This window comes from Labeo rohita, unplaced genomic scaffold, assembly GCF_022985175.1.
Source record: "Labeo rohita strain BAU-BD-2019 unplaced genomic scaffold, IGBB_LRoh.1.0 scaffold_566, whole genome shotgun sequence".
Classification (NCBI taxonomy): Eukaryota; Metazoa; Chordata; class Actinopteri; order Cypriniformes; family Cyprinidae; genus Labeo; species Labeo rohita.
Genome location: NW_026129489.1, coordinates 1 through 18984, shown reverse-complemented (window position 1 = coordinate 18984; position 18984 = coordinate 1). Strand labels below are relative to the sequence as shown.

The window sequence follows — 18984 nt, the reverse complement described above, 5'->3', positions numbered from 1 at the left end:
TCACACTTGTCCTGGAGACCTCCCAGTACTACGCATTTTGTATATTCGCTAATCTGATTTAAGAGCTTCAAGTAGATGGGATCTTGAGTGTAGATCATGTTTTCCATTGCAAACTGCTCTGAGATCCTCTGCTCCGCCTTGACTTGTTGACTTGATTGAATGTTGTTGATTTTGTTCTATGATGTCAAAAATTAAAATGTACAGAAGAAAGACAACTTGCTAAAGGAATATTCTAGCTTTAGTACAAATTAAGTTCAATTAAAAGCATTTGTGGTGTTGATTGCCACAAAAAATTACCACAAAAATGATAGTAATAGTAATTCTGACTCATCAGTCCTCTTCTTTTACATTTTTTTTTTTAAATAAATAAATAAATAAAAAGTGCTGAAAAATATTAAATGAAATATATTGTAGATATCTCAGGAGCAACATTTACCTCTGTGATATTTTGAAGTGCAGGGTAGTTATGGAAACATTTGTATGACACAACTTTGAAATGCCTGAGGATGATATCTTCAGGAGAAATGCATGAATCAAAAGGACATAATTATCACAAGCATCAAAATTTAATGCTAAAAAAAAAGTAAAAAAAAATGTCGGTCAGGTGGTCCAGTTGTTTGATTTTTATAGTGGACACCAGAAAGATGTGTGTTGGTACCTTTGAGTAAGTCGATGGCTGGGTACTTAAGTTTGGTTACATGGACCTGCAGAGATGATTCAAACCCTCTGTAGTTGCTGAAGCCGAGCATTTCCTTCCCTCTGTAATTCTGGGCAAACTCTTTCAACCCATAAACTTGTTAAGGAAAAAGATGGATTTCTTATGAAATTAATTGACTTATTCATATGAGCTTAAGAAACCTTACAAAACAACAGTGATATAAAAATTATAGCATGTTTAATGTCAAAAAATATACTCACAGGATGGCTTTGTATCATTAAGGTGATCATGCCACATCTTAAATTCCACTCAAAGCTGGACAAACAAATTTTCTGCATTAACCAGTTCCCCTGATGATAAGGACATGATATTCCTATTGAACGTTGTTAAAATCTGTGATATATATATATATATATATATATATATATATATATATATATTTTTTTTTTTTTTTTATTACATGAGCATGTTATAGTATTATCATAATGGAGCAAATTTTGCCTTTAAGGAAGGAAAAAAGTCATTTGGATGAGAAAATCATTCACAACACAGCAACAATAGGAGTTTAATAGAAGCGCCATTTCTATGATGAACTCTTCCATAAACCATAGCACCACCTAGTGTCAGACAGAGGTGAGTATGTGTGCTTGAAAAACAGATGACATTTGGGACTATAAAGAAGAAAAATAAGGAGGGAGAAGAAAATCAAAACAAACACAGTACGGTTCCAGCAGCTTGGACCTCATAATTTTCAGAAGCAAGAAGATGCAATGTTTTGGGGTTCTACTTTAATGACGAATTGTTTGGCTCCCTTAGGGTCCGGTGGTGGTCCACCCTCATACGCCTTGAGGTCATTTCTCACGTCCCACAACTGCTTTTTTTTATCTCTTCATCAAGGTGTGGCAGTAATTTCTGACAGACAAATTAAAAACCCAAGATTTACTTACAGTCTCTGAATCCATTTGCAGTGTTTGGAAGGTTACTTTGGAAATGTAATAGGTTAGAATTAAGAAATTGTCCACATAATATTGAATTAAGCTTTAATATTTTATTAGCTAACCAAACGCAAAGCTTCCGCCAAGAAAAATTATAGCATAGCATAATTTTAGCATAGCATAAGCATATAGCACTGACTTAAGTTGCTCCGAAAGAGTCTGAGCTGTGTAATAATTTAATTTAAAGCACAGCCACCACAAATTCAGACTTTTTTTTTTTTACTTATATTTTTGGGCTTTTTATGCCTTTTAATGTGATAGGACAGTAGAGAGATGACAGAAAAGAGCTGGGAGGAGAGAGGGGAGCGGGATCGGCAAATGACCTCAAGACGGGAATCGAACTCGGGTCACTGTGAGCGCAGTTACGCTATATGTCATAACAAGATCATAACATAAATAACATCATAACAAGAAACAGTTTAATAGCTATGATACTGGGTTTGAAATCAAATGTTTGCATAGTTATGACAGAAAACACTAGTATCTAACAGTGCCTTGGAAAAAACTTAAAAAATAAAGTTTATGCATAAACCCAAATAGGAAATAAAAGAGTTATCGAATAAGCATGTGTCTTATTCTGTGTCCTAAACTCCTGAAACATTGGTCTCATTTTAGAGCAGTCAATGCAATTTAAAAGAAGTCAATTAAATCTGTAAGTGGGGGTGGGGGTGGGGGTGTGAAAAAAATTCAGATGTAATCCCCTCTGTAATCACTGGCATTTTTTAAAAAGTAACTGTAATTTAATTACATATTTTTTCTCAGTAACTGTAACTAATTACAATTACATTTTGTAATTAAATTACGTAATTCCATTACATGTAACTAGTTACTCCCCAACACTGTCCATTTGCAATTCACACTGCCATACAATGTAATTGTATGTACCACTGAATTCATGTTTAGTGTGAACAGGTCTTTAGAAACTTACTTTGATATGATCAACAAGATTCTCAGTCAGTTTACGGCAAGACATTTAATAGTTGCTTTATTCTCATTTAAGAGGCATCTGTAGAGAAAGAGAAGGCATTTTTTGCAAGGTGCTTTAGTATAGCTTGTGAACCAGGTATTAATAAGAGTAATTTTTAAAGAAGTCCACTTCCAGAACAATTTGTACAACAATAATGTACTCACCCCCTTGTCATCCAAGATGTTTGTGTCTTTCTTTTTTCAGTCGTAAAGAAATTGTGTTTTTTGAGGAAAACTTTCAGGATTTTTCTCCACATAATGGACTGCTATGGTGCCCCGAGTTTGAACTTCCAAAATGCAGTTTAAATGCGGCTTCAAACAATCCCAAATGTGGTTGTAAACGATGCCAGCAAAGGAAGAAGGGTCTTATCTAGCGAAACAATCGGTTATTTTTATTAAAAAAATACAATTTAAATACTTTTTAATCTCAAACGCTCATATCTTTCTCTGCCTTAACTCAGTTAGGGCATGTTGAAAAACTCCAGTTGCATTTGCTCCGTCAACTTCAAAAATAATTTCAAAATCATCCTACATTGCTGCAGAAGTACCGACCTAGTGAACATGCAAAGAAGATCACTCTTAACAAAAAAGGTAAACAGCGATATAGGACAATTTTGACGTAGAGGGAGAACATGAGATGGGAGTTTTTCGAAATACCCTAACTGTATGAACCAGGAAAAAATGGAGTTCAGGCAGAGTAAGACAAGACAAGCGTTTGACATTGAAAAGTATATAAATTGTATTATTTTTAAGAAAATAACCAATCGTTTCGTTAGATGAGACCCTTCTTCCTCGGCTGGGATCGTTTACAACCACATTTGGGATCGTTTGAAGCCGCATTTAAACTGCATTTTGAAATTTCAAAGGAGCACCATATCAGTGCATTATGTGGAGAAAAATCCTGAAATGTCTTTGTTGTGGCAAAATCAAACTGACTCTCACCAGAGTAAGAGACAAACTCAGTCAAATGTCTTTTGTAAATTCAAGGTTACATTTCTTAACCGGTAACTTTCCACACATAGTAAGAGTCAGATAAATACATTCTGCTACGTCATACTCCCAAGATTCAAATGTTTATATTTAGGGCCCTGATACCCTTCTCTTACGTCATCCTCACAGCACATAAGTAAAACGAATTTTTCTTGGAAAATGTCTGTGTGTCTTCTGTCTCTCTGGGCTAGAGACTCAGAACTTGGTCAATCTGCTTAGTATTTCTAGGATGGAGACTCAGGATGTGCTGCATCTGTTGTTGTCTCGCTGGGCAAAGACTCTGAACGTGGAGTATCTCTTTCCTCACAGGCTGGAGGCTCAGACCATGGTCGCATCTGTTGCTGCCTCAAAAGCTGGAGACTCGGACTAGGTATCTGTTGTTGTCTCACACTTGCAGGTTGCAGACTCAGAACAGTGTAGCTGTTATTGTCCCTTCCCTCACGGGACTCAGAACCGAGGTTGATCTGCTGTTTTCTCACCGGATGGGAGACTCAGAACCAGTTGTCTGTTAGTGTCCCTTCTCTCTATCCAAACCTTAACCAGAATGCATTTGCCAATGTTACAAACACACTAAGTCCAAACATAATGAGAAAAGTCCATTAACAGCTGAGTTTGTGTAAGATGTTGTACTACACATCGCTGTCACCGAGAATACTTATTTCTTTGAATATGTATAAGATGTGTGTGTTGTGGTTCGCATCAGTTTAAGGTTTGAACACATGGTGATGAATGGATGCAACATTTGTCACTTTATATTCGGGCCACTTTAGGCTCACAGTCACATTAGCCAGTGCTTACTGGCTTTGCCAAAACTGGCCCAGATACGGTTTAGGATGACTGGGCCACACTTATAGCATCATATGTGGGCCACTTTAGCCAATGCTTACGGTGCCCTTTCTTTTTCAAAACTGGCCCAGATATGTTTTAGGATAACTGGGCCACATTTGTAGCATCATATGTGGGCCACTTTAGCCAGTGCTTACTGTGCCCATTCTTTGTCAGAACTGGCCCAGATATGGTTTAGGATAACTGGGCCACATTTGTAGCATCATATGCGGGCCACTTTAGGCTCACAGCCACATTAGCCAGTGCTTACTGTGCCCTTTCTTTGCCAAAGCTGGCCCAGATATGTTTTAGGATAACTAGGCCACATTTGTATTATCATATGCAGGCCACTTTAGCCAGTGCTTACTATGCCCTTTCTTTGCCAAAGCTGGCCCAGATATGTTTTAGGATAACTGGGCCACATTTGTGGCATCATATGTGGGCCACTTTAGCCAGTGCTTATGGTGCCCATTCTCTGTCAGAACTGGCCCAGATATTAGGGCTGGGGGTAAGCGATTATTTTTAAAACGATTATTCGGGCGATTATTTTATCGAATAGTCGACTATTCTAATGACTAATTAGATGATTTATTTAACTATGATTTTTCTGTTGCATGATAAAAAAAAAACCATAAAATCACTAATTGCCCCTAAAGATTAAATAGATTACTTTATTATACAAAAGTATCCAAAGCCAAACATCTTCTGCTTAAAACAAAATAACAGCAGTGTTATACAAAATGGTTTTGTTAAACAAAACTCTTTTACAGTACCAATAACTCAAGTTTAAAGGTTTTGAAAAAAAAAGTTGTAGTGCAAAACAAAACACTGTGGAGTTCACAGTATGGATATCCCAGCTTGTTCAAGACAAAATAAAATTACTGTTTTACAGTTTTTAAGGAATAGCACTCGGTTTTACAGCCCGAGAATAAATCTCTTGTATAAAAGATTTTTTTTTAAATGCAGTGCAAAAAGAAACACTGTGTAAACTTTCTACAATCTGCTAGGTACCGTAGCGAGCAGCTCACCATTTTGGTGATGCAAACTGGCCGTAAGCCGACACTTGTGGCTAGATAGCGGTGTTCTCTGTTAGCTATAAGTTAACCATCCTTACCAATAATGCCAGCAGTATATGCTATTTCTAACTAACGTTAGCTCAACACTGTTTAGCCACTAGGTATTAGCAGAAATCAAACACAAACACCGTTAGCTCACATCAACGAAGTGCGGAGAGCTTAAGTACACGTTGCACAATACACTACTAACATTACACAAACATGCAATTAATTTAGTAAACATTGGCGAGAGTAACGTTACTTACTTCTGTTCTCCGGCGTCACGAGTAACAATGGGGTGCCTTCGCTTCAGATGCTCCCACATGGAAGTCGTGCTGGTGTGGTATGCTAGCTCCATCTTGCAAAGACTGCATATAACTATACCGTTACGTTTCTGGCTGTGTTTAAAATATTCCCACACCTTTGAGGTAGGACGGCGAGTTGTTTTCTGATGACATGTATTGCTTGGGAGTGCAGGCTGCTGAACTGGAGAAGTGGACGGAGTTTCGTTATCCATGCTGCTTTGTTTTGGTCGCCCACATGCGTCTGGTGAGTGGGCGTGATGTGTCGACTACTGGATTTGACGTCAACGTTTTTTTAGAACCGAGTCGTCGACGTCATCGACGCGTCGCTGCAGGCCTACCAGATATGTTTTAGGATGACTGGGCCACATTTGTACCATCATATGTGGGCCACATTAGCCAGTGCTTACTGTGGCCTTTCTTTGCCAAGGCTGGCCCAGACAAGTTTTAGGATAACTGGGCCACATTTGTAGCATCATATGCGGGCCACTTTAACCAGTGCTTACTGTGCCCTTTCTTTGCCAAAACTGGCCCAGATACGTTTTAACACAACTGGGCCACGTTTGTGGCATCATATGCGTGCCACTTTAGGCTCACAACCACATTAGCCAGTGCTTACTGTGCCATATTTTTGCCAAAACTGGCCCAGATATGTTTTAGGATAAGTGGGCCACATTTGCTTAAACATTTGTGGACCACATTTGGTTTACACCCTAATTAACCTTTGTCAATAATACCACATTTGTGCCAGTGGTGGCTCACATTTGGTTGGCAATATTTTGGCCATATTCACTATTTACCACATGGGCCACTTTAGGGTCACATTCAGATTTCACATTGTCGTCAACACCGCATCTTTGCTTACAGTGGCCCACATGTGATTTGATACATATGGGCCACTTCGGCCTTACATCCATTGTGTACGGGCCTTAAGAAGGCCAGCAGTGCTGCATCATTGAGTTAGGTAGCCCACATCTGCATGCTATATGGGTCTGCTAGAGTCATGCATGTACACTCGGACTGAGTTGATTTTAACCACCGGGAGTTTATTCCAAAGAACAGAATTTGCTGTGTAATCAAAGTTTTGTTCTATGGACATGAAAAACAATAACTTACACTGGGTATCTTTCTGTATCGAAGTGTAATGATAAATCCACTAAAGGTGAGTCGTTGATGAACCCAAGTGCAGTTTATTTAAATCCAAACATGAACATCCAAACAATGAACAAAGACTTGACTTGGCACAGACTTGACAGAAACAGACTTGGCATAAACAGACTTTGCTTGGCATAAAACAGGCATGAACAAGAACAGAAACTCACCAACAGCAGGTTACATACACGACAAGAAACAAAAGGAAAAAGAGGACTACTTATACCAAACAATGAGGAGCACGTGACACAAACCAACAAAAGATTATATATATAGTTTTTGTGAAGTTTAGGCTTTCAATCAGTGTTTGGTGCTTGTACATCAGTGTCAATCATCTATCATTTCCTCTGATTTTAGGGATTACTCATGGGTAAGGTTAGGTTTAGGTGTAAGGATGTGGTCAAGATTAAATTTTTGGATTAAAATGTTGTTCCAGGGTCAACAAAATATGTTGACCCAGGAACACATCTAACTCAGCAAAATCAGGACGTGCCACGTACCCCCAGGGGTACGCGTACCCTAGTTTGAGAACCAACTACTGCTCTAGTCATTTAAAAAAACTGGTAATTGCTTCTTTAGCAGCAGTCAAACGATTCAGACAAGCTCTTAGTTCTTTGCGCCTTCTGCTGACATCAGAGTCCTCAGACAGGAGCTCATGCACATCTGGCTTTTCTAATAATTTCATTATGTCAATAGACAGGAGCTGAGCAGTTTCCTGCAGCATGTAAAAGGTGACCATCAAGGGCAGTTGGTCAGCCATCCTCTGCACCACAATCTGAAAGGAAACAATTAGTTAAGTTACTTCCTCACACCACAAGCACAGTGCAATTTGTTATTGAAAACTAAGAAGATCTACCTCGTAATACGCCTCCAGCAAATGACTGTACGTGCTTTGTTTGTCAAAGACAGGTAACATGTTTTCTGAAAAAGCATCTTTTGTAATCTCACTCAAGACCTTAAGGAAAATGGGATCTTGAGTGTAGATCCTGTTTTCCATCTTAAACTGCTCTGAGATTCTCTCCTCAGCCTTTTCTAGTTGGTTTAACTGAATGTTGTTGATTTTGTCCTATAGAATAAAGAAGTACAAATGAAAGAAAACTCAGTCAGACTGGACTAAAAATCAACAATCTTTGCAATATTTAAGGAGCATCTGAAAGGCATACTTTAGTGATGTTCTGAAGAATGTGGTAGTTCTGGAAACACTCATTCACCACGTCAGTGAATTCCTTGATGACGATGTCTTCAGAAGAAACACAAATAACCCAAATGACAAATAGCCACATATGTCCCATGATTCAGATGTGCTAAAACTATTAGTTGTTCAGTTGGTGATTTTTTTTGTTTTTTTTTTTTGTTTTTTTACAGTGACCAGAAGGTCTTTAAACAAAAATATGTGTGATGGTACCTTTTATGTTGTTGAGTAAATCAGTGGCTGGCTCTTTAAGTTTTGCCACATGCTCCTGCAGAATCTTCTCAAACTTTATGTAGTTGCTGAAGCCAGGCAGTTCCCTCCCTCTGTAATCCCTGCTCAACTCTTTTAAATTGTCAACTTGGAAACAATATGGATTTTTTGTGAAATTAACTAACCTTTTAATTTTCATTAGAACTCTTTGCTTCTTAAATGTGAAAATATACTCACAGGTTGTCTTTGTACTGTTAAGATGATCATTCCACTTCTTGAATTCAACACGAAACTGGAAAAATATATTTTTCTCAGTCATCATCTCTCCTGATGATAGTGACTTGATTTTCTCATTGAATTCATTTAAGGTCTGTGAGAAAAAAAATACTTGTTTCATGAGCCTGTTATATTATCATTATACAGGAATTGGGAAAGTAAAAGAGGTATTATGTGAACAGAGAGCATTTTCAGGGGCCGTTCACAGAGAACATGCAATGAATCAGAATAAGACATGCGTGTAAAAAAAAATGACTTGACATTAAGGTAACTGCAACATTTTTAATCACTTTTGCACTATTTCATATTGCAAGTTTATATCTTGCAGTTAAAAGATTTTGTTTCTCAGAATTTGGGAGGTTATAACCTGTTCTGACTTTTCTCACAATCCGAATTATATCTCATGAGATTTTTTTTTTTTCTCTGAATATTCTCTTAAGTTTATCTATTTTAAGAGGCAACTAATTTCATGGACAAAAGGATTTGTCTGTATCAGTGGTGAAGCTATGGATGGGCAATGGCCCACCCACTTTCAGCCGAGCCCACCAAATGAATGCTGTGTATTAAACACTGATAATAATCAACTTAGTTTCACTATATAACTTCATATATTTACTTTAAAATATATTTACTTTAAAATATATTTAACGTGAGTTTTCATGGTCAATTACAGTTTCAGTTAGTCCCACCCACATTTATGTTTACAACGTAAGGGCATAATAGTAAAATGTGCACATTTGAAAACAGTGTTGAATGAAACAAACCTTTAAAACATATTGTATATTTTACATTTAAACTTAAGTCTTGGCACTAAACAAATGAAACCAGACCACCAGGTGATGGATTTAGAGCCTGAAAACTTCTGAGCGCGTGTAAAGCATCATATAGAGAGTATGCACGTGACTTCACTGCAGCTGGAGTGAGTGTAGCTCCGCCCACCGAGTGGCAACAAGACTGAGTGGCAGCATTGGTTTCAGTGTGAATGCTGTGAAAGAAAACACAAAACACCTCTAAAACCAGAACAAGCTTTGCGATTGACTGTACAAATAGATTTGACAAGAAATCTGAGGTATATTTTTACAGACTGTCGAACGCTACAGAGAAGAAAAGCAAATGGATCCCTGCAATTCACAGAAACAAATGAACTCCAGGCAGCAAAAAACAGATCTGCAGTTATCACTTCATGTTAATATGTTGAATACTGTGGTAAAATCATACCCTATTTATTTTATTATAATATATCGTATTGACAGCTCATCAACTAAATATACAGTGGGTACGGAAAGTATTCAGACCCCCTTAAATTTTTCACTCTTTGTTATATTGCAGCCATTTGCTAAAATCATTTAAGTTCATTTTTTTCCTCATTAATGTACACACAGCACCCCATATTGACAGAAAAACACAGAATTGTTGACATTTTTGCAGATTTATTAAAAAAGAAAAACTGAAATATCACATGGTCCTAAGTATTCAGACCCTTTGCTGTGACACTCATATATTTAACTCAGGTGCTGTCCATTTCTTCTGATCATCCTTGAGATGGTTCTACACCTTCATTTGAGTCCAGCTGTGTTTGATTATACTGATTGGACATGATTAGAAAAAGCCACACATCTGTCTATATAAGACCTTACAGCTCACAGTGCGTGTCAGAGCAAATGAGAATCATGAGGTCAAAGGAACTGCCTGAAGAGCTCAGAGACAGAATTGTGGCAAGGCACAGATCTGGCCAAGGTAACAAATAAATTCTGCTGCGCTTAAGGTTCCTAAGAGCACAGTGGCCTCCATAATCCTTAAATGGAAGATGTTTGGGATGACCAGAACCCTTCCTAGAGCTGGCCGTCCAGCCAAACTGAGCTATCGGGGGAGAAGAGCCTTGGTGAGAGAGGTAAAGAAGAACCCAAAGATCACTGTGGCTGAGCTCCAGAGATGCAGTCGGGAGATGGGAGAAAGTTGTAGAAAGTCAACCATCACTGCAGCCCTCCACCAGTCGGGGCTTTATGGCAGAGTGGCCCAACGGAAGCCTCTCCTCAGTGCAAGACACATGAAAGCCCGCATGGAGTTTGCTAAAACCTGAAGGACTCCAAGATGGTGAGAAATAAGATTCTCTGGTCTGATGAGACCAAGATAGAACTTTTTGGCCTTAGTTCTAAGCGGTATGTGTGGAGAAAACCAGGCACTGCTCATCACCTGTCCAATACAGTCCCAACAGTGAAGCATGGTGGTGGCAGCATCATGCTGTGGGGGTGTTTTTCAGCTGCAGGGACAGGACGACTGGTTGCAATCGAGGGAAAGATGAATGCGGCCAAGTACAGGGATATCCTGGATGAAAACCTTCTCCAGAGTGCTCAGGACCTCAGACTGGGCCGAAGGTTTACCTTCCAACAAGACAATGACCCTAAGCACACAGCTAAAATAACGAAGGAGTGGCTTCACAACAACTCCGTGACTGTTCTTGAATGGCCCAGCCAGAGCCCTGACTTAAACCCAATTGAGCATCTCTGGAGAGACCTAAAAATGGCTGTCCACCAACGTTTACCATCCAACCTGACAGAACTGGAGAGGATCTGCAAGGAGGAATGGCAGAGGATCCCCAAATCCAGGTGTGAAAAACTTATTGCATCTTTCCCAAAAAGACTCATGGCTGTATTAGATCAAAAGGGTGCTTCTACTAAATACTGAGCAAAGAGTCTGAATACTTAGGACCATGTGATATTTCAGTTTTTCTTTTTTAATAAATCTGCAAAAATGTCAACAATTCTGTGTTTTTCTGTCAATATGAGGTGCTGTGTGTACATTAATGAGGGAAAAAGAATGAACTTAAATGATTTTAGCAAATGGCTGCAATATAACAAAAAGTGAAAAATTTAAGGGGGTCTGAATACTTTCCGTACCCACTGTATACCATCTTAAATTCTGCATAATTGAATGTTTTTTTAAATAAACACTATAAAACTATATAAGGTTTTGGGCTGGATGATATACAGTAGTCAACATTTGAAGTGGATCAAAAAAGTTAATCAAAGTTGTCCTAAGACAAGAACCGGTATTGTTTTGGTGTAGGACAACTTTGATGCAAGGTTTTGATCCACTTCAAATGATGACTAGTATGTACAACATGGCCACCCGGATTACCTATTTGTATTTACAAAATGCGTTCACAGGCAAATTTGCTTTATTTATGTCCCTGGCGTCAAAATCAGACATATATAAATGTCAGGAAACATGATTCCTGGCAGTATATCAATATCCATGGAGCAATGGATATTTGGTAAATTGTAACGGACACTATATTGGGTCCAGCAACCTTTATTGTAAACTGATTATCGTTTGTTTTACCCGCAATTATGCAGCTGCCCTATTAAATCTATTAATTCGGCAGCTCTTTTACCACTCAGTCCAACTGAGGGGGCATGTTCCGGGAGCATGCATCCTTTGTGGACACAAACAAACATGCTAGATTCTGTTCTCCACAACAAACTGTATACTAGCTGCGCACATTTCTGCAGTCGTCTTTACTCTCCTTTGAACTGACAAAGGCATTTACGAGATCATCTGCGAAGCCCCATGTCTCAGGAAATGCTTTACAATAAACTTTAATTAACACTAGGTAATGCATTAACTAACATTAACAATGAGAAATACATCAGTTACAGTATTAATTACTCTGTTAAGGTTAGTTAATAAAAATACAACTTTTTGTTAGATCAGGCACGAATGTTAACAGATAACTTAATTTTAATGTATTAGTAAATGTTGAAATTAAAATTTATGTTAATCAATGTTTTAGAGGTGTTTTGCATTGAATATTTGTGCTGTATTTTCTTTTGGCAATTTGATATGAAGTTTTCATACACTACAGTTTTATGTAGGCCCACCCACTTAAACATTTCTGGCCTCGCCCCTGGTCTGTATCACAACATGCATATTCTGTTCAAGAAATGTTTTGATACATTTGATCTTGTCAGATTCCAGCAGCTTGGAGCCCTAATCATAATTCTCAGAAGTAGGAAGATTTGATGTCTTGAGGTCCTACTTTAATGAGGAATTCCTTGGCTCCCTCAAGGTCTTCTGGCGGTCCATCCTCATACTGCTTAAGGTCTCTCTTCACATTCCACAACTGGTTTTTTATCTCCTCATGGAGCTGTGGCAGTGATTTCTGACAAAGACAGGCAAGATACAGTTTCATTATAGTGCAGTTTATCCTGCCAGAAAGTGCAGTTTACTTAAATTGATGACTTTTAAGACATTTAGAAACCAGTGTTGGGAGTAACGCATTACAAAAGTAATAATATTACAGTAGTATATTACTTTTTACTGTAACGCAATAATACAACGCATTACTAATAAAATTTGGGTAATATTATTACTCGTTACAATCTCAGTAACGCAAGTTACAACAACATATTTTAACTCAAAATTAAGTGGTGAATTTACTGCAAAAAAAATAAAATCTGCATGTAAAATAGTTTATTTCCAGTTGCTGAAATTCGATGGTTAAGGACTGCTGAGACAGATTCTACATGTGTGAGATGGACACACTCTCGTTTTAATCATTTCATCAGAGAAAAGAATAAGAATGCATAATCAAGTGTAATCTATGTGCAACACCAAACTCTCAAACAAGGAGAAATAGCACGAATAACTCCTGGAATCACCTGCCATGTTGTCCCTTTTTATTTTCTTTCTTTTGAGGTAAATAACGAAAAACATATACACTGCAATAATGAAACAAAGCAAAATATTTAGACAAGTGTGAAATGAACGTGGATTAAAAATTATACTCTGAACCTCATGTGGATTTACACAAACTGAGACATTTAAAAAAACGGAGAAATTCAGTCAACCAAACATATACACTGATTAACCCTCTGGTTTTGTTCGGGTCAAATTGACCTGGAAAAGATTTTCTTTTTCCCGAAAATACTAGTTAATGTTATCACATTGGACTCAAACTTACTGACTTTGTTCACACTGGGTATAAGTACTTCGAATTTCCATAATTTTTGGCAGGTTTTATTTCACCTAGTCACACTTGTGGTGTTCCCGATCAAAAATGACTGGACTCCAAACAATTGCTTATAAATCTCTCATTATGCTACATTATCAGCAAATATTGGATTCATTCTTTTTGTCAACTTGTTTTCTTTCATTTAGGACTGGTTTTGTGTTTCTATTCACATCTGATTAATCGTAGGCCTCATTCTTCTAAGAGAAGGTACCTCGTTTTTTGAGTGAAAAAATCATTTTTTATGAATAATTTTCACAATATAAAATAAAAAATGTTGAAAATTTGCACTGTGTATCACACTAGTGTGCTTTAATGTTTAATAAGGAAGTTTGCTTTTAAATGCTTTTATTTTGTACAAAATGGCAAAATGTCACACTTGTGGTGTTCCCGGTTAAAATGACCGGACTCAAAAACAACTACTCATAAATCTGTCATTATGCTATATTTTCACTAAATATTGGTTTCAATCTTTTTTCAACTTGTTTTCTTTCATTTAGGACTGGTTTTGTGTTTCTATTTGCATCCGATTAATCATAGGCCTCATTTATCTGAAAGTAGGCAAAACTGTACAAAATTGCAAGTCACACTTGTGGTTTTCCCAGACTCCAGACGAGGTTCCTACTGTCAGATAAATGAGGCCTACGATTAATCAGATGCAAATAGAAACACAAAACCAGTCCTAAATGGAAGAAAACAAGTTGACAAAATGAATGAATCCAACATTTTTGAAAATATAGCATAATAAGAGATTTATAAGCAATTGTTTGGAGTCCGGTTATTTTTGACCGGGAACACCACAAGTGTGAAAGGAATCCGAACCCAACCAGAGGGTTAATTAAAATAGCGTGTAATAGTGCGTACTGCGTAGTACAATCCGTGCCGTTCAGCCTGATGTCGGGCCAAACACATTTGCTCGTGTGAGGATGTTTTTACGCGCGTTAAGAACAATGCCTGGTTTACTAATAAACAAGTTTAGCATCCAATACATCGCGATTATGGACACATTTAATTGGATTCATGCCGAATGAGAGAGGTAGGCTGCGTGAGAACAACACGTTTGCTTTCAGTTTCGCTTTAAATTAGCCTAATTCGTTTTGGCTTGTTTAGCAACTTATATATTTCATTCTTGTTTTTTTCCGAAAACCATTCAAAATAGTCTATAGGCTAGGTATTGTGTTTACTGTTTGTACATTATAACATTTCACTTTATTTAACTCAAAAGCAACTCAAACGTAGTGTAATGCATTTCAATTCAGAGACAGTAATATTGTAATGTAACTAATTACTTTTAAAAGACAGTAACTAGTAATATATAATGTATTATATTTTGGAAGTAACTTGCCCAACACTGTTAGAAACTTAACAAAAACAACAAAGGCCAAGAAAGCAATCACAAACAGCTGGTTAATCAGTGGGAGTGGGTAGAGCTTTCCTCCTTATTAAACTTACTTTAATATGATCAACAAGATCTTGAGTCAGTTTGATGGCAAGACATTTAATAGTCACTTTATCGTCTTCCAAAAGGCATCTGTATGAAAAAGAGAAGGCACTTTTTGCAAGGTGGCTTATTTTAGTTCATGTACAATAGATAGAAAAAAAAAACATAATGGCCAAAGTAAACATCACAAACACACACACATACAAAAGGTCTGCAGGGATCCTTTCTGTAATATCATTTTCTTAATGTTTTTATTTTTTTATTTTTTTTTATTTTTTTATTTTGCCCCCTGCATGTTGCTTGTGTCATACTGTATGGCTTTGATTTTTTGGACAAATGTTTTTCAAAAATATTAAAGAGTGAATCTTTCCTACAAATTAATAATAAAAGATTATGTCTAACTACTTAAGGGTTTCTTTTCATTAATTTCATTCTTTTAATATATGTTTTTCCTTCCGTATAGGACAGGACAGATGTAAAAAAAAATCTAAATGATGTTAAATTAAAAATGTAATACATTCAAAATAAATAAATAAGAGTTTAAATTATATTCTTTTCAGTCTATAACCTGAAATAGTCATGGTTTTGGAAGAAATCTCTCTCCATTTGTGCCGCCACCTCTAGAGGAATTTCATCATCGATCTGCTGTTGTCCTCTACACTTCACCATGATGTAACCTTTGCGAAGACGAATTACTTGGTTGTGGACAACAGACAGAATGTTCTTCTCTGTTCCCTTGTCTATGAGGTCTGGCTTGGTCAAAATAGCTGTGAGAATGAAAAATACCAATTTTATAAAAAGTCCATTTGCTGATAAAAATGCTCTAAGATATTTGGTGAGATGTTGTAACGATATGATCCACTGGAGGTGAGCTGAAGTTGATGATAAGCTTTATTAACAATCCAAATGTGAAATCCAAACAAACAATGATCCAAACAATGACTTGACTTGAACACAACAGACTTGACTAAACTTAACATGAAAAAGACTTAGCATGAACACACTTACCAACAGCAGATTACCACATTAATACACGACAAGAGACAAAGGCAACATGAGGGTTATATATACACCAAACAGTGATGGTCGCATGACACAAACCAACCAATGAGAACATGACACATAGAACTAAGGAACCAACAGCAGGACTACATGAGGGCAAAGGAAGCAAGTCACAAACATGAAATCAAACTACAAAATAAAAGACATGAAAACAAGAACATGAACCAAAACCCCACATTACATGTCCCCCCTCTAAGGGTGGCTCCAGACTCCCAAACAAAACACCCTAAACAAACCCAAAAAGTCCAGGAGGGTGGAGCAGAAGCAAAACAGGGGGAGGGATGGAGGGCCAGGCCCATGCAGGGGAACAGGTTCATAATCATAGCCAAGACCATGAAGCAGTGGACAAGACAATAGGCCATGGTGCAGTGGTGGACCTGGGCAGTGAAGCGATGGTGGTCCTGGGCCGTGAAGCAGAGGCAGGTCTTGGCTGTGGAACAGAGGTGGGCCTGGATCGTGAAGCAGTGGCTGCCTGTGGAACAATGGCGGTCCTGGGCCGTGGATCAGTGAAGGACCTGGGCCATGAAGCAGTGGCAGACTGTAGAACCATGGTGGACCTGGGCCATGGAACAGAAGCCGACAATGAAGCCGTGCAGCAGAAGTCCACAATGTCTGATCCTGAGGAGCCTGGAGCCATGGTGGGGCAGGCAGAGCAGGGACAGGCAGAGCAAGGAGCCATGGTGGGGTAGGCAGAGCAGGGACCGTGGTGGAGCCAGCAGGGCAGGAAGCCATGCCGGAGCCGGCAGAGCAGGAACATGGACAGACCGCTTGACAATGACAGGGCAGACAGTGAATTCATGGTGCTACCCCCTTGGTAGGTTCTGCAGAGGAAACTGCCACCTCTAGGGGTTCTACAGTGGACGCCGCCTCCTCAGGAGGTTCTACAGCAGGAGCTGCCACCTCTGGAGGCACAGGCGCAAATTCAGGAGAGGCCTCTGGAGCAGACTCGTGGACGGACGAGGCCTCTGGAGTGCAATGTGCAGCCCACATACTCAAAGTGGCGGCCGCCATTACGGGCAGTGTAGTGGACAGGGGGAGACATGCTGAGCCGGTGACTACAGAAATGCCAGCCACACGCGCTGACATCAGTGGTGGGTCCATCACACTAGCAATCAGTCCCTTTAGTCCTTTAGGTCTTGGCCCAAGCTCTGCATCAGAAGGAGCTTGGGTACTATAGCCCCCCCATCCTACCCCCCCAACCCCCAAGGGCCTATATAAACCAAACAGCGATGGTCCCATGACACAAACCAACCAATGAGAACATGACACATAGAACTAAGGAATCAATAGCAGGAATGCATGAGGGCAGGACACAAACATCATGAATCAAACTACAAAATAAAATATGAAAACAAGAACATGAACCAAAACCCAAAACCCCACGTTAAAGATGTCAGTTGTTGCACAGATCATCTGCTTCATTACCGACTGTTCTTATGCCATCAGGATCTACTTCTTGTGCCATTTTTAAGGCTTCTGTTGTTGCAATGTCAGTGTTACAAGGGACCACAACCAGGTTTATAGTCTCACTTTTCTTAATATATGTCATGATCAGATGTTTGATCTACAAGACATAGACATAAGCATAGTTAAAAACTGTATCAAAACTAGTTTGATAATATATGTGGTGTGCAAAATCAGATTATATGACCCACCTGTTTTCCAATATCCTCTGGTTGTCCTTCTACTGGGACTCGAGCGATTCCAGGTAGATCGATCAGAGTGAGGTCACACGCATCTGGTGACATGATCTCTAAAGTGATGAGCTCATCAGATATTCCGACCCCTTTTCCTGCCAGATCATTCTGGGCTGTAAAACACAAACTGCAAAATTATCTAATGTTTACTGGAAAATATATCCTGTAAAGCAATGAAAATAAAGATAGATCCATCATAGGCAAGTCATTGTAAAGATACTATATTGTAGGGGTTTTTTTGTACTATTTTGAGGGCATCCATTGTTTTGTGATTGATAAGTTCATATTTAATGTTTGCATTTTATATATAATTGTGCATCTTTTTTTTGCCCTCAAGTACATTAGAAACAGTAAGCTAAATGTTTAAGACTTTAATTAAATGTTTCATTCAGCAAAGCATCAGTAGTTTGAATATTTTATTTTACTTAATAATTATGTACTGATTATACATTGTTATCTTAGCAACACGGTAACAGGCTCGAGTGAGTAAAATTAATACAGACGTAATGCAGTTCCCCTTCAGTCGTTTCACTACGACGTTACATATGGGAACTCGCTTGAGAGTCCAATCATCTCCAAGCCTTATTCAAAAGGCCAATGAACATTCATGAACATTGGCGAGTGGTATTTGCATGCCGAGCCACTCCCCCGTATATACGGGTATATAAGAAGGCGGCGTGCAACCACTCATTCAGACTTTTGCTTTTGGAGCCTCGTCTTCTGAGCTATTTAAAACAGAAAAAAAAAGAAAAAGAGTTCCTGAGTTCACACTCTCTCTGCTGGCGTGCTGCCGAGCTACTAAAAGAGCTTCATCTAAAAGAGCGTTCGGCAGCCGCCAGCCTAATCCTGCGGGCTGCCGTTTTCACGGCATCAACGCCTCCCGCACTCCAGCGAGCGCCCCGTCTGAGTGCACGGTTGTGCCGCGGTTTCTCCCTGGGCGGACCGGGATTTCAAAAGAGTGAATTTCTCGCGGCTGTCGAGGACATCTTCCCGGTATGTCTCTCCGGCCGTGCGCTTCCGGGTGCGGTAGTTTCCTCGCCTCTTTGGACGGACGTGATCGCTGTCTCACGTGCCTGGGCCGAGAGCACGCTGAGGCAGCGTTCACGGATGGTACGTGCGTTCATTGCGAATGTATGTCCATGGCTGCGTTAA

The 18984-nt window shown here is 38.8% G+C and overlaps 1 protein-coding gene across 1 annotated transcript; it reads right to left on the bottom strand.

Annotated features, from left to right (window-relative positions):
• Positions 1-6976: 6976 nt before the first annotated feature.
• Positions 6977-18956, bottom strand: LOC127161157 (interferon-induced GTP-binding protein Mx-like). The gene is made up of 11 exons (XM_051103805.1): positions 18902-18956; positions 17791-17945; positions 17561-17699; positions 15642-15840; positions 15085-15163; positions 12661-12783; positions 8583-8715; positions 8349-8492; positions 8107-8183; positions 7800-8009; positions 6977-7718 (listed from the first exon to the last, which is right to left on the bottom strand). The coding sequence occupies exons 1-11, from the start codon at positions 18954-18956 to the stop codon at positions 7491-7493; spliced, it is 1542 nt and encodes a 513-aa protein (XP_050959762.1). The 3' UTR covers positions 6977-7490.
• Between the last annotated feature and the right edge of the window lie 28 nt (positions 18957-18984).